The 17,298-nt window shown below is 34.9% G+C and overlaps 1 protein-coding gene across 2 annotated transcripts in view; it reads left to right on the forward strand.

Annotated features, from left to right (window-relative positions):
- Window positions 1–16,453, forward strand: part of UBE3D (ubiquitin protein ligase E3D) — a 202,733-nt gene extending 186,280 nt beyond the window's left edge. Inside the window, exon 12 of one of the 2 annotated variants that reach the window (XR_013383126.1) lies at window positions 16,279–16,453. Coding sequence is in view for 1 of the 2 variants with exons in the window: in XM_077903242.1 (XP_077759368.1) it covers window positions 32–64 (33 nt within the window). In the remaining variant the exon portion in view is untranslated. Of the gene's footprint in view, window positions 1–31; window positions 80–16,278 lie in introns of those variants that run through there. The other variant, XM_077903242.1, reaches the window with a different exon arrangement.
- Window positions 16,454–17,298: the final 845 nt, after the last annotated feature.

The raw sequence follows: 17,298 nt of genomic DNA on the forward strand, positions 1-17,298 counted from the left end.
CTCTGTTTGTATTTCTGTACTCTTTTACTAGGTGCTACCAAAGGCGGGCAGGAAGCAAGTTTGAAGCAGGACTAATGCTTTCCATTTTAAGTGGTGGCCAAGGATTTTAGAGGTAACAGCAGCCCTCAAGAGCCCTTTTCATCTTGTAACAAGGCTCTGCAGCTCATCCTGCTGGAATCTGGGTTGCCTTCGGAAACTCCACTTGTTACCTAGAGATGTGAGAAGTCTTGATTGACCTGTCCTGCTTCTACAGCTAATAGAACTGTCAGCATTCCTGTCACTCAGCCATCACCAGACCTCGAATACAATAAAGGCCTTGAAGGTAATACAGGAAGTGGAACATCCCAAGGGCACAGCCTTCTCAAAAATGAGGCCCTATGTTGAACTAAATACTTTACCTCAAATCTCTGAATTCCTGGCAGACAGGAGTGAACATGATACAGTCTTGTTTTTTCATCAGTATAATTTTCTTTTCCATTTCAGCATGCTCATATCAATTCAATCTATGGATGTCCCAAGGGTAACAATGTAAAGTTGAATCTCGCAAGGTCAGAGAAGGTCACTCAGAGAAGGCAGCGATGTGTGTGTGTGTGTGTGTGTGTGTGTGTGTGTGTGTTGAAGGATATATGTGAATAACAGCAGCTAGTTGCAAGGGATGCTTTGCCTTGCTAAAGGAAAACTAAAACCCAGATTTCAGTCAATAGCTATTAAATTCTATTCAATTTATTGAGCTAGCCAATATATATTGAGCTCCTTATTTTGACTGGCATTGTTCCCTTTGTTGAGGTTAGACACAAAAGATGCTCTGACAGAGGCTGTTAATGCTCACGAGGGATCCCTGGGTGGCGCAGCGGTTTAGCGCCTGCCTTTGGCCCAGGGCGCGATCCTGGAGACCCGGGATCGAGTCCCACGTCGGGCTCCCGGTGCATGGAGCCTGCTTCTCCCTCTGCCTGTGTCTCTGCCTCTCTCTCTCTCTCTGTGTGACTATCATAAATAAATAAAAATTTTAAAAAAATGCTCACGAAATACACATGCTTTCCTTTACATTTCCCTGACCCTCTTACTATTATTTTTAGACTATGTGACTAAGCTCTGACCAATGAGATCTGAGTAGAGAGGATGCAAACCATCTCCAGATCTGACCCCTGAATACATACTACATGACTGTCTCAGTCTCTTTTCCCTTGCTATATGACTTTGGAGGCCACAGGTTCCAGATGGCATTACTCCAAGTAGAAACAACCTGGATTCCTGGATTTCTGCTTAGAAAAGAATGCTCTAGAGAGCTACCCAATCAGGTTAGGTTTTGAATAAGTGAAAACAAACTTTTGCTTTATTAACCTGTTGGGATTTTAGGGTTTGTTTCTTATCACAACATAGATTATCTCAGTGGTTTTTAAAGTGTAGTATGCAGACTGGCATCATCAACAGATATAGGAACTTATTAGGAATGCTCATCTTTGGGCTTACCCAAGATTTTTAAAATTAGATAACCCAAGGATAAGACACAGGTGTCTGTGTCTTAACAAACCTCCTAGGTGACTCCGATGTTACACTAAAGGTTGAGAGGCATAACTCTAAACTATCTTGTCAATATAGACATAATCCTTGATCTTAAGGTTCTCACCATGCGAGATCCTGGATCTCACAGTCTAATAGACAGTAGCTCTTATATCCTAACCTCTTCCCTGAGGACAAGGCATTTCTTGTAGCTATTCAAAGTGATGCTATTTATTCTTTTACCACTCACATTCCATACCATGTAGTTCGAGATGGAATCAGTATTCAACTTGTATTCCCTTACTCACTTTCAAAGTCTTTTTCTTTGAAACCCATGCCATTCCCCTCCATCACTCTATCCTTCTCTTGGTTCATGTCATCCAGAAGCCCCTGTGTCTCTTTCATTTGTTGATAATTTTGGCATCTGAATCAATGTATTCACGTTCACCATGAATATGGATCGTTTCTATGCACATTTATACTTGTTGAAGTTTCTCCTAAGTAAAATAAATTCTTGAACCTCAGATATCCATGTAGGTTTCTAACCCATTTCTTCTCTCCCCATTCACAGCTCAATTTCTTGAAGACTTACCTACCGACATTGTTCATTCTTCACTCCTTTGAAAACTATTACAGTCTAATTTACGTCCTCAACAGTCCACCAAAATACCTTTTGTGCCTTCTGTGAAGATCACGAACATCCTCTGAGTTGCCAAATTCAATGGGTAATCTTGGAATTCAATCAGTGACCTGACACTGATGACCACACCCTCCTTTTAAAATAATTTATTTTCTTAGTTCTCCTAATATTCTCTTATATACTTCTATTTAGAACTTTTTAAAAAAGATTTTATTTATTTATTCATGAGAGACTCAGAGACCCAGGCAGAGGGAGAAACAGGCTCCATGCAGGGAGCCCAATGCAGGACTCGATCCTGGGTCTCTGGGATCACAGCCTGAGCTGAAGGCAGATGCTCAACTGCTGAGCCACCCAGGCATCCCCTATTTCTATCTTATATTTTCTAGCCAACTCTTCTGTGTCCTTTATTCATAATCATCTCCGTCAAAGTGGAGTGCTGGACTTGCTCTCCATACCGCATTTTTTCTTGTACTGCTATTCTTTCCCTAAGGAATCTCAGCTAGAACTATAGTTCAATTACTGTGGATGCCCAGATGACATCTTCGGGTAAGACCTCCCCTTTAAGTACAGGTCTTAATATCCACTGCCCACTGACTTTTCTTGGGTATCTCATACATACCTTAAATTCAGCTTATCCAATTTAGATCTTTAGATCTTGCCATATACTCTCCTGGTCATTTTTTAGTATTTCTTATCTCATGATTCTCTCATCAGTCTATTTGTTTAAGGCAGAAAACATAAGTTATCCTGGATTTGGACTTTTCCTTCACTTTCTATGTCAACTATATTACCAAGTCCTATCAATTGTATCATATTGAATCTCTCTCAAAATGTTTCTGTTCTCACCCTTTCTACCACTATTACTCTAATCCAACACTATCCACACTTGTTTGGACTACTAGAATATCACCTCTCAAGTGGCTTATTGCCAGCTATTCTCTAGGATGTCAACTCATTCTTCCTTAAAATCTTCCACTAGCCTCACATTGTTCTTTTTTTTTTATATAAATTTATTTTTTATTGGTGTTCAATTTGCCAACATATAGAATAACACCCAGTGTTCATCCCATCAAGTGCCCCCTCAGTGCCCGTAAGTCACCCCAACCCCCCTGCCCACCTCCCCTTCCACCACCCCTAGTTCATTTCCCAGAGTTAGGAGTCTCTCACGTTCTCTCTCCCTTTCTGATATTTCCCATGCATTTTTCTCCTTTCCCCTTTATTCCCTTTCACTATTTTTTATGTTCCCCAGATGAATGAGACCATATAATGTTTGTCCTTCTCCGATTGACTTATTTCACTCAGCATAATACCCTCCAGTGCCATCCATGTCAAAACAAATGGTGGGTATTTGTCATTTTTAATGGCTGAGTAATATTCCATTGTATACATAAACCACATCTTCTTTATCCATTCATCTTTCTATGGACACTGAGGCTCCTTCCACAGTTTGGCTATTGTGGACATTGCTGCTATAAACATCGGGATGCAGGTGTCCTGGCGTTTCCCTGCATCTGTATCTTTGGGGTAAATCCCCAGCAGTGTAATTGCTGGGTCGTAGGGAAGATCTATTTTTAAGTCTTTGAGGAACCTCCAGACAGTTTTCCAGAGTGGCTGCTCCAGTTCACATTCCCACCAACAGTGCAAGAGGGTTCCCTTTTCTCCACATCCTCTCCAACATTTGTGGTTTCCTGTCTTGTTAATTTTCACATTCTCACTGGTGTGAGGTGGTATCTTATTGTGGTTTTGATTTGTATTTCCCTGATGGCAAGTGATGCGGAGCATTTTCTCATGTGCTTGTTAGCCATGTCTATGTCTTCCTCTTCCTCACATTGTTCTTAATAAAGAATGAAATCCTTATGATCCTATGGTATCATTCATAGATTGGTCCTTCTTCCAACTCACTTCACTCTCTTCCTCTTGCTATCTTCCCTAAAGCCACAGGGTCTTCTTTCAAGTTCCCAATCCTGCCTTCCTGCTTTCTATTACAGGGCTTTTGCACAGGCAAATCTATCTCTGAAAGTTCTCTTTGGCCCTCCTTTGGACCTCATCCTCTTTATGAAATTAACACTGTATCATGCTTATGATCTTAGATCAATGGTCCCTTCTTTAGGGAAGGTTTTCCTGAATTTTAAATCTTCATTTGTTATGTATTCTCTTAGATTAACATTTTTTTTCTATAGAGCCCCTTTCTTTTTTTTTTTCTGGTATATTCATAGCATTGATGATTTTGTTAAAATCATCATGATTTTGCCCACTGAATATGTTCTATGAAAGCAAAAAACCCTTTTATTTGCCTACAATTGTATCCCCAGTGCATAAGAACAGCTCCTGATATGAAGATACTGAATGAATATTTGTTGAATAAATGAATGAATTACAAAAAATATGTTTTTGTAATTCATGTTTTCTTTTCCAACATTTCTCTAACACAGTCATAGCTAAACGCCTTGATTTAACTCCCGGACAGAAGGCTTATAATCAAGGTAAGACTATACAAATGTTAGGATAAATAATTTTTAATTATATATATATATATATATATATTATATAATATAATATGAAAGATTCTTATTTAGATTCCATGACAAAAAAGAGCACCAAGGAAGAGAAATTAAAATCAGTTCAATTTTCCAAGTTACTTAGGTTTTACATGCAAAAGGAAATGTGTGTGTATTTGGTTAGGGAGATGAAAGAGATGATGATAGATACACAGAGGCTAAGAAACACACTGAGCAAACTCCAAGGTGTCAAGAGCTAAGAAGTCATAACCCCAGCCCATTTAAATTCAGACAAGAGAAGCTGATAACAGTTTATTAATGCTACAGAAACTGTACTATGACAGTTTTCCTGTATATTTCCATCATTGCTGAAGTTTAACCTGATCCATCGTAAGAGGAGAGTTTTATGCTTGGTAAGAGAGTATTATATTTGCCTATTAGCCAATAATGTTTATATCATTCATCTGCCTTGCATATCTGGTTTCTTTTATGATAATGACAGAAAAAGCCAATTCTATGAGTATTTTAGGTTTAATTAAAGGTTATCAAGTTATATGTTAAATTTGTAACATAGTATTTTATCTCAATTAAAGGGACACCTAAACATTTTTCACAATTAAAACTTAGATAGTGATGTCATTGAAAAGAGTAAAGTAGGAAAATCCAGAGGTCAGTCCCTCTATGGAAACAACCATTAAGCTAGACAATAAGATCAGAATAAACTATTTGAACTCTAAGACCTGATCAAACACTTAGAGTAACCAAGTGAGCACTTGTTTAAGGGAGAGGCTGCTGAACTTTGTAAGAGAGTGACATGTGTGAACCAAGCTACCATCCTCATTCCTCAGAACCTCCATGGCTATTGGGGTTAGTGGCCTACATTCCTAGAGTAGCTGGCTATTGCCAAATGGATACTAAGGAACTTATCCTCCAAAAAGTTTGGGTTGTGCATTTTAATTAGTCTGGCAGTTCCCTTAGGGACTGGAATAGGCAATTGCTTTTGTTTCAGTCCCCTTGAGCTGCACTGGTTTTCCCTGTAGTGGCCATTGGAAGATTTAAAGAGATATACACACCCTTAACAAATTGTAATGCACACATTTAAGGAAATTTGTCTTAGGTCACAGGCTGACTACAGAGATAATGGAAAAAAAGCTTCACACACATAAGGACTATAGACTTTGATAAAATAGTTGGGAACTGTCACTATATAAATGGACAACTAAAGCCCTCAATATGTCAAAAAAACAATCCTGAGGAGAGGGTGAATCTGATTTCCAGAATTAACCACCTTATATAATACATTACAATACTCAAAATGTCTGGTTTTCAACAACAACAAAAATGTCAAAGCATACAAAGAAACAGGAAAATAAGGCTCTTTCACAGGAAATAAAGAATTTGACAGAAACTAACTCTGATGAGGCCTGTACTTTGGAAGTACTAATCAAAGAAGTTAAATTAACTCTAGTAAATGTGTTCAGTGAGCTAAAGAAAACAATGAACAAAGTATTAAAAGAGACCAGAAGAACAATGTAGGAACAAATAGGGGATGTCAATACAGAGAGAATTTTTATAAAGGAACCGTATAGAAATTGTTTGGTTGAAAAGTATCATGGCTTAAATGAAAAATTCACTACTGGGGCTCAACAGTAAATTTGGGTAGACAGAGAAAAAAAGTAGTGAACATGAAGCTAAGGCAAATGAAATTGTCCTTTCTGAGGAACAGAAAGAAAAAAGAATGAAGAAATGACAGCACCTGTATCAGGTTATTCATCATGGGAGTCCTAAAAGGAAAAGCAAGAAAAAAATGGGACAAAAAAAATATTTGAAGAAATAGTGGTTGAAAAGTTCCTAAATTTGATTAAAGATATAAATCTACACATCCAAGAAGCTAAACAAATGCCAAGAAGGATAAACTCAAAGATACCCATATATTATAATAAAATTCTAAAATGACAAAAAAAGAATTTTTAAAACAACAAGACAGCAGTGACTCATCACATACAGAGGATCCTCTATAACATTAACAGTTCATTGTTCATCAGAAATCGTGGAAGCCAGAAGATAATAGATGACATATTAAAAGTACTTTATTTGATCTTAGCTGAAAGGCCAAGATGTGATTTTAAAAAGTACTAAAAGAAAAAAAATTGTCAACCAAAAATTCTGGCAAAATTACCCTTCAGTAGTAAAGGAGAAATTAAGATATTCTAAGATAAATATAAACTAAAGGATTTCATTACTAGCAGAGTTGTTCTACAAAGTTGCTAAAGGAAGTTAATCAATTGTTTCTTTTCTAATTCATTCTTTTTGTGTCCTACCTAAAAAATCTTGACCAACTGAAACCTCATAAAATTTTACTCCTATGTTTTCTTGTGAAAGTTGTTTAGTTCTAGCTTTAATATTTTGATCTATAGTCTATTTCAAGTTGATTTTTATACATACCATGAGGTAGAGTTTGAGATTCATTTTTTTCCATATTGATATTGAATTATTTCAGCACTATTTGTTGAGATGATTATACTTCCTTTGCAGAATTACCTTTATACCCACACAGAAAAAAGTCAATTGACCAGTGGTGCCTGGGTAGCTCAGTGGTTGAGCATCTGCCTTTGGCTCAAGTCATGATCCTGGGGTCATGGGATTGAGTCCTTCATCAGGCTTCTCTCAGGGAGACTGCTTCTACCTCTGCCTATGTCTCTGCCTCTCTCTGTGTGTCTCTCATGAATAAATAAAATCTTAAAAAAAAAGTCAAATGACCATATACATATGGACCTATTTCTGGTATTTGTAATCAGTTCCATTGATCTCTGTGCCTTCCTTATATCAATATCACATCATCTTCATAACTAGCTTTAGAGGAAGTCTTGCAAAATTGCTGTAAGTTACTATAAGTCCTCCAAAATTCTCTTCTTTTTCAAAATTGTTCAATGGTTCTAGATGCTTTGCCTTTTCATATAAATTTAAGAATTGACTTGTCAGCTTCTACTAAAATAAGAGAACTGATCAGATTTTTATTAGAATTACATTGAATCTAGAGATCAATTTGGGCAAAACTGATACTGACATTAAGTCTTTTAGTCCATGAACACTGTATCTCTTTCCATGTACTTGGGCCTTCTTCAGTTTCTCTCAGAAACATTTTGTAGTTTTTAGTGTATGAGCTTGATCATATTTTGATAAATTTATCTCTAAATGTTTCATGATTTTTGGTGCTACTGTAATTATATTTTAAAATTTCAATACCAACTGTTCATTGTAAGTTATAGAAATAGTTTTTTTTTTTTAAATACTGACTTTGTAAACTGTGAATTTGCTGAATTTACTGGTTAACTTCAGTAACTTTCTAGTAGATTCCTTAGGATTTTATACATGGGTAAACATGTCATCTGTGAATAAAGACAATTGAATTTATTCCTTTCCAATCTTTATATGCCATTTTCTTTTTTATGTTTTTCAACTTACAGCACTGGCTAGGACTTCCAGTACAATTAGCATGACTGGGCTCTAGTTGGATTCCTCTCTTTATACTACACCCTTCAGCCAGTAAGTTGGGGTAATTGTAGGGCTCACTTCTTTTGCATGAGATCATAACTCTACACTGTTTGATGTCCACTGGATGAAAAGAGTCATTTCCCATATTTTGTATGGCTTTCCATTTGTTTATGGCAGGATGACAATTCTTATAACAGTTAATATTTCAAAGTTAGTGTGAAAGTTCCATTTAAGGGACATTTTAAACAATCACTTCTGTATACTCCAAGATTTATACTTATACTAGATCACTAAAAAGTTATGTATCATAAAATTTCTTTCATAGGATGGTGATTTAACATTATATTCTCAACATTTTTTGAAGACTGATCTTAGTAGTAGTCACACAAGGAATATTTGTACATCTTTTACAGATCTGTGCATGGAAGAAATTGTGTTCAATGACCCATCTCTAACCATGGACACAATGACATTTCCTAAAAACTTAGTAGCAGGGAACCTGGTAACTCCCACATTACTACTCTGTTTCCTTTTATCAGAGAGAGAAAAATATATAATGTATGTTTCCTTTTTCCTCTGAGGGTTGTCTAAGAAATTGTATTTTAATTGGGACCTTTGGTATAATGATCTCCCTTCCTTGTTTACATCTCTTATACTATTGTTTTACTATCTGAATTATATTTATTTCTTTATTAGGAGCTACCTCGAATCCTCTTCATAAATTATTTAAAAATAATTTTTAAATAAAAGGTTGAACTGTATAACAGAGTATTTCTGAGCATGGACTTTAAAATTAAACAGATTTACATTTGTATCCTTTCTCTTCTACTTTTTGTATGAGCTGCTGCGAGTTATTCAACTTCACTGCTTTGCAGTTATGGGGATATGCTCAGTGTCTGTAATACATCATACATAAGTGGTAGTGGGATTCCTAATAACTGTTAGAGAACTTCAGCAATTCTGTCTAAATTCAAAACTCTGTTCAAATAGACTGTTTGATACAAATCACAAAATACCATGTTACAATTCTTCTGTCATCAGTGTATTTTGGAGGCCCATTTATGATAAGAAATGTAATTCCTGAAGCCTTCTGGGTGGATCCTTGAGACATGTAATTACTTCCAGCCTTTGAAATGCTACTTAGGAGAAGTGAGACACATTCTTAAGTATTCTTTATGTAAAACCTCCTTGGTCAGTTAATTAACAGAGTTGGAGATTTGTAAAATTCAGCAGTTCTCCTAGGTTTTGGTTTGGTCCTATGTCAATGATGCATGAAGAAACTATTAGAATTTAGGCTTTCACCATAAAAAGGCAATGTGAGTGCTTAATATGAAGGATTTAATTAGATCAATTATTCTCTAGGTAATTATAAAGGGGGTATTCATTTCCTGTTGCTCTAATTGTTTCAAGCTTGAGAAAATGTCATTCTCGGATCTTCAGGTCTATTATTTATCTAATGTCTAACCCAAGTTAATCTTTTGGATGATGGTTGTTTCAAAAAGCTAGCTGAAATATATTGTCCTAAAGGACCATTGACATATGGATACCAAATGAAGCCTATGCTTTTGTTCTTTAAAGAGTTTTCTTCCCTTTTATCTTCTAAGATAAAAATTTAAGAAAGACTTAGAATAGAACTAATAAACATGCCAAATTAAGAAGAATTAATAGTCTGGCACAGTTGAAGCATGATAATTCTAGTCACTCTGGTGATGTGTACCTAAATTTCCCAGGGCCAAACTTAATCCATCTGGACACTTGCCTGTGTGAGCAAGATGTTGTGCTGATTTTCATGACATGAAATGGCTCCTTCATTGACTTAGTAAAATAACTGGTTTTCTGGTACTACATATACATTATTATTCTTTTAGTTATAAAAGAAATGACTAAACATCTTAAAAATATTAAGATCCATTTAAGCATAACTTACCAAACATGCTGTAACAATATGGCACATCTTGATTTATTTACCTTTCAATCTATAAGCTGGAAAGAGCTCAGTAAGCAAGGATAATAATAATGTTCTTCTATGAGTTCCTGAGATACCCAAACCCAAACCAAAACCAAAACAAAAAAAAAGTCTCTTCGTCATTGCTAGATGGTTGTGTCTTCTTTTTCACAGATCAGTGAAATTTCATTAAATTCTACACATATTTATTGGGCACCTATCCTGTAGATATTTAGTATTATGTCAGGGACTGAGAAGCTAAAATTTAGCATTTTGAGGTACACATCAGGTAGGCAGAGAAATCTGACATCATAAATGACCAAAAAGTTAAGAGCAAAAGCTCATGAATAATTTTCTAAATCAATAATGTATGTATTATATGTGCTCCAAGAATTGAGTGGTGTGAGAATACAAGGCGATGTAGAATGTTGGAGAATGTTTCATGTATAACATGAAATTTGAACTGTATCTTGGAGAACAGATAGAATTTTGAGTGGAGGTAAAGGAATGGAAAAGATATATCTATCTATCTATCTATCTATCTATCTATCTATCTATCTATCTATATCTATCATTTATCTAATCTATATTTTGGTGGAGAACAGCTTGAATAAAGTCATTATGATTAGGTAGAGTAAATCTGAATTTCCAAGACATGAGAATAATTACCTGGTGTAATGAAATTTTTACATTTAGGAAAAATGGGAGAAAAAGTTTAAAAAGTTCCAATAAATGTTGCAATAGTAATAACTTTCTTGCTCTAGCATATAGTCTTCCTCCCCTCTCCCACCACATATAATTCATCTGTCCCCAAAATCCAGTTCCAATCCATTTATATTTTCTGTAAGCTGTCACTTATATTGTGCTGTGTAGTTCCAGACCTAAATAGGCATATCTACATAATATAAGCTCTAATCTAAGTCCTGCATACAATGGTCAAGGATGATAAGCCCTAATGAATGCAAAGTTGATTGCTTTTAACTACTTCTTAAGTATTATTATTTATGTTTTTAGGGAAAAATTATCTGTATGAATTGTATAATCTGGATATCTGATTCCCAGGAAATATGAAGATCTTATCTAGGTAATACCTAATACACAGTGATTTTACACATAGAAGATACCCAATATATATTTTCTGAATACATAAATAGTTTAATAAATACATTTAGGTTCTTTATAAGCCCTAATCCTTCTAGAATGATTGGCATGTGCTGCTGTTGTGATTCTGGAGTTTTCATGGTGAGGAGATTTTTAATTTGCTCAATAAATGAGTCCGATGATACCCTGGATACTTCTTGAACAACTTGACTCCTCACAGCTATAATTCGAGTAGATTTTATTTTTTTAAAGAGTAGATTTGATTAAAATTATGAATGAAATAATAAAATTATAGAGAAGTAATATTTTACTAGCCCAAAATTAAATCTACATCTGGTATTTATTAATCTGTCTCAACCCACCTCCAAATATGGATGGGGTCACTTTTTGTGACCCTGAATTTCCTTCTGCTGAATTCTTATGAAACCTAAGTTCATAATGTGGCTTTTCTAACTGAATGAGATTTCATGTTTCTTTGACCATCAGAAACTTCTGAGTCAAATTTTCAACCCACTTCTAATAATTGTTCAGCCTGCACTTTTTTCTTTGATCAGATTTTTATTTATTTTTTTAAGATTTATTTATTTGAGAGTGAGAGCACAAGCATGAGTGGGAGGGAGGGACAAAAGAAGAGGGGGAGAAATCTTCAGGCAGACTCCCTGCTGACCATGGAGCCTGATACAGGGCTTAATCCCAGTACTCTGAGATTATGACCTAAACTGAAACCCAGAGTCAGACACTGAGCCACCCAGGTACCCCTTTGATCAAAATTTTTACATTATTTTTTAAAAGACTTATTTATTTATTCATGAGAGACAGAAAAAGAGAGAGAGAGAGACATAGGCAGAGAGAGAAGCAATGGGTCCTATGGGTCCCCATAGGGAGCCTGATACAGGACTCATCCCAGATCCTGGGATCATGCCCTGAGCCCAAGGCAAACGCTCAACCGCTGAGCCACCGGGGCATCTCTGATCAGATTTTTAAAATACATTTGCCATATTGTATGTGTTTTGTAAGATTCCTCAAATCATCTTTTAAAAATGCTAAAGTATGAAGAAGCATTCATTTTTAGAACACATACTCTGTTCCAGGCACTGTGTTAGGTACTACAGATAGAAGTCAAAACTTTTAAATTAATTAATTAATTAATTAATTAATTTATTTATGATAGTCACAGAGAGAGAGAGGCAGAGACACAGGCAGAGGGAGAAGCAAGCTCCATGCACCGGGAACCCGATGTGGGACTCGATTCCGGGTCTCCAGGATCGCGCCCTGGGCCAAAGGCAGGCGCTAAACCGCTGCGCCACCCAGGGATCCCTAGAAGTCAAAACTTGATTAGTAAATTATAGGAAAGAACACTGAAGCGTAATGAAAATTGGTAAAATTTCATTGGTAAAATTTCTTAACTTCTAATATATGTCAATTTGAAGGATAATATGGGAGGTAGATGTAACCATAAACTCTAGAAGTAGGAAAGGACTAAAGAAGTATTTAATACAACTTTTTCCAAATGTGTTCCATGGAAAACTTTTCCAGAAAACAGTTTTAGTTTAAAGAAATAAATACTTCCTGTGGTCAAGTAATGACAGCAAAAAATCCATGATGGGTACACTTGCTGGGTACACATTGTGCCTTAGCACAAATCAAGGTAGTGGCCCAAAGTGTACTAGTAATCATTCTTCATTGCCATGGTTTTAGTAAAAAACAAAACAAAACAATCCAATCTAACAAATAAAAAACCCCATGACATCTCACTGTAGTTTTGATTTGCATTCCCTTGATGATGAGTGATGTTGAGCATCTTTTCATGTGTCTCTTGACCATATGGATGTCTTCTTTGGAAAAATGTCTATTCAAGTCTTCTGCCCATTCTCTAATAGGATTATTTGTTTGTTTTGGTATTGAGTTGTAGAAGTTCTTTATATATCTTGGATATTTACTTTTCTTTAAATATATCATTTTCAAATATTTTCTCCTGTTTGGTAGGATGTCTTTTTGTTTTGATGGTTGATGCTTTCATTTGCTGTGAAAAAGCTTTTTAGTTTGATGTAGTCTCCATAGTTTATTTTTGCTTTTATTTCCCTTCCCAAATGGGACATATTTAGAAAAATGTTGCCACAGCTGGTGTCAGTAATTTTACTGCCCTGTTCTATTCTAGGATTTTTATAGTTTTAGGTCTTACATTTAGGTCTTTAATCCATTTTGAGTTTATTTTTGTGTCTGATGTTTGAAAGTGGCCTAGTTTCATTCTTTCACATGTAGCTATCCAGTTTTCCAAGCACCATTTGTTGAAGAGACTGTCTTCCCCATTGCATGTTTTCACCTCCTTTGTCATAGATTAACTGACTATGTAATCATGCGTTTATTTCTGGTCTCTTTGTCCTATTAATCTCTATGTCTATTTTTGTACAGGTACCATACTGTTTTGATTAGTACAGCTTTGTAGTATATCTTGAAATCTGGGATTGTGATATCTCCAGCTTTGTTCTTGTTCTCAGGATTGCTTTGACTATTCAGGATCTTCTGTGGTTTTTAGGATTATTTGTTCTAGTTATGGCTAAAATACTATTGGCATTTTGATAGAGGTTGCACTGAATCTGTAGGTCTTTTTATATGGACATGTTAACACTATTAGTTATTCTAATCCATGAGCATGAAATATCTTTCCATTTGTTTCTGCCATCTTCAAATTCTTTCATCAGTGATTTATAGTTTTTGGAGTACAAGTCTTTCACCTTTATAGTTCAGTTTATTCCTAGATATTTTATTCTTTTTGGTACAGTTGTAAGTGATGGTGTTTTTAAAAAATTACTCTTTCTGCTACTTCATTATTAGTGTGTAGAAATGCTACTGATTTCTGGGTATTAATTTTATATCCTGCCATTTTACCGAATTCACTCATCACTTCTACTACTTTTTGGTGGCGTTTAGGATTTTCTGTCTATAGTAACATGTCATCTGCATATAGTGACAGTTTAGCTTCTTTACCAATATGGATGCCTCTCTTTCTTTTTTTTTTCTTGTCTGATTGCTCTGGCTAGGACTTTCAGTATTATGTATTATGCTAAGTGAAATGTGGCAGGCTGAGAAAAACAAACCATATGATTCCACTCATAAGTGGAATTTAAAAAAATGAAAAAATAAACAAAAAGCAGAATCAGACCTGTAAATACAGAGAATAAATTGATGATAACTGGAGAGGAGGAGGTTGGGGATTGGGCAAAATGGATGAAATGGAGAGGGAGATACAGACTTCCAGTTATGAAATGAATAAGTCACAGGAATAAAAAGCACAGCACAAGGAATACAGCCAATGATATTGTAATAGTGATAGTTTAGATGGTAGCTAAACTTGTGGTGAACAAAGCATTATGTATAAACTTGTCAAATCCCTAAATTGTTATGGCTGAAACTAGTGTAACATTGTGTGTTACCTATACCCAAATAAAAAAAAAATTAAACAGACAAACCAAAGTTAGTTTTACTTAGTAATGTCCTCAATGGAGCAGTAAAAATATTAAAATTATTAAATCTTGACTGTTGAGCACACTATTTTTAATAATCTGGGTGGATTAATTGGAATTATGTACAAAATATTTCTACTGCCTGTGAAGTAGGCTGATTATCTTGAGGAATAGTATTTGTAGATTAGTTTGAGTTATAGATAAAATGTTTTACCTAGAATACCAGGAAATTTCCTTTTCACTTAAAGAATGACTAACAAACTATTGGCATTGAGACATGAATATTTAGCTGACATCTTTCAAAAAAATGTATAACTTGGTCCTATAACTACAAGAAAAACAACTAACAACATTTGTTCTTAATGATAAAGTTTGAGCTTCTAAGAGAAAATTGAATTTTGTATCAGCTCCCATGATCTTGATAGCTTTCTGATATGTAAAAACCTTTTTCATCAGATTGGTAGTAATATTAATGGATTATTTTTTTTTGATATTGTATAATGAAATGTCAACATTTGGAAGATCTCCATAATTCAGTGGACCAACATGCTCTAAATCTCAAAGGTCATACGTGGGTAAAAGATCCATTCAAAGAATAAGCTAGACAAGTAGATTTTAATGTAACACAGCATAAAACTTTATTGATATGGTTTCTGATGCCATATTGCAGTTAACCTTTTAGAAACAACCACTTGTTGAGTTTTGGTGTAGTATCAAAGAAGGATATCCACAACTGTCTGAATATTAAAATACTCTTCCTTTCCAGATTATAGATCTTGAGATGCTGGATATTCTTTCTATCGCAATAAGTTGAATGCTGCCACAGATAGGAGAATCCATTTCTCTTCTAGGAAGACAGACTCAAAAGATATTTTTTAAATGTAAAAAAAATATATTCTTTTTGCTAAATATTTTTTGTGTTGGAAAATTTACTTACTTTTCCTAAAGATACATTATTTATAATGAAATGTAATGCATATACTATTGTTATTTTTAAGTGAACTAAATATACAATTTTTTCTCAGTTTTAATTTCTAAATGAGTAAATATCCGTAGAACTAACATAAATGAAAGCAATTTGTATCCTCAATAATTTTTAAGGATGAAAAGGAGTCCTGGGACAAAAAAAGTTTGGGAACCACTGGTCTAGAAAAAAAAAACCCTGAGGTCACATTTAAGTCCTTTCATTTATGCATCTTCTATTTGCTAGTATGGAAATGAAAACAAGCACTCCTATTTCTATGATATAGAAAAATAGCTGTAAAAAACTTTAATAGTGTTGTAATTGTAATTGTGTAATAGTGTTGTAAATGTCTTTTCAGGTTATTTCTAGGTGCCCATTTTTATGGGGAATTGGAATTCTGAAATACTGTACTTGTTTTATTTTACTAAAAATACTTTGTGTTTGTGTATCAAATAACAATTCCCCGTAAAGTTTAATGATGTTAATATTAAAATGATGTTGCCATGCAGATAAAAGCTAAGACTCTTAAGAGATATCAGCATAAATAGAAATTCAATAGTAAGGAATATATTTACTATAATTTCCCAAGGGCTTTTTTTTTCATAGAATTATGACACCTGACAAATGGCTGCAGGGAAAATATGCCAAATGAGTTCCCCTGTTGTTTACAGCTTGTCACAGACTGGTGCAATACAGAAAGAAGATGAATGCATCTTTCCTACTCCAGATTGTCTCTACTCATAAAGAGAAGCTGTCATTTCCCCATCTTAACAATGATTGGTTTAGATCCCTATAACAAATCCATGATGTTCTGGTTACTTGATGAGTTTATGGAAACAGACAAGGAAGATGGAGTCCCACTCATGGATTTCCCTGCAAGGTGATTCCACAGTAGCCGAAGCTGAAGAAGCACTATATATGTTTTTCTGTAGGTGCCACTTTTCTTGTATCCAAATATCCTTTTGGTTTTTCTCATTCAATTAATGCTACCCTTACATATTGCTACATACTATAGGCTTGTTGGTCCAAGAGCAAGGCACAGATCAGCGTCTCTAGCATGCCCTGAAGCATTTTAGAAATGTATACTCGGGCTCCACCTTAGACCTCTTGAATCAGAATCTGCATTTTAACAAGATCTCCAGGGGATATGTATGTTTATTCATGTTGGAGAAGCACTGTTGTGCATCAGATGATTTCAACCATGGCTGCACTTTGAAATCACCTGGGAGTTTAAAAAAAATCTTGATGTTTAGGCTACACCACAGAGCAATGAAATAAAAATCTCTGAAGGTAGGGCACTGCTCAAGAAGAATAAGCCTTCTTTAAGCTCTGTCACTGTCACCCTTTTCTACTGCATATATATTCTTAGATGCACCTCAGGATTTATTATGGAAATCAGTAGGGAAAATACTCCATAAGCAGTTTTTTAAAAAACATCTTTATTGAGGTATAATTGATATTAAAAATGGCACATTTAATGAATATAATTTGGAGTTTAGACATTTTCACACACCTATGAAACCATTACAGAATCAAGGTAATAGACATATCCATCACCTCCAAAAATTTCCTTCTGTCCCTTTGTTTATTTTTCTTGTGGTAGGAAAACTTTTTGTGTGCATCTGTGTAATTAAAAAAATGGGCTTGACCCTTTTAACACATTTTTAAGTACACAATACAGTATTGTTAAC

Source organism: Canis aureus, chromosome 7 (assembly GCF_053574225.1).
Source record: "Canis aureus isolate CA01 chromosome 7, VMU_Caureus_v.1.0, whole genome shotgun sequence".
NCBI lineage: Eukaryota > Metazoa > Chordata > Mammalia > Carnivora > Canidae > Canis > Canis aureus.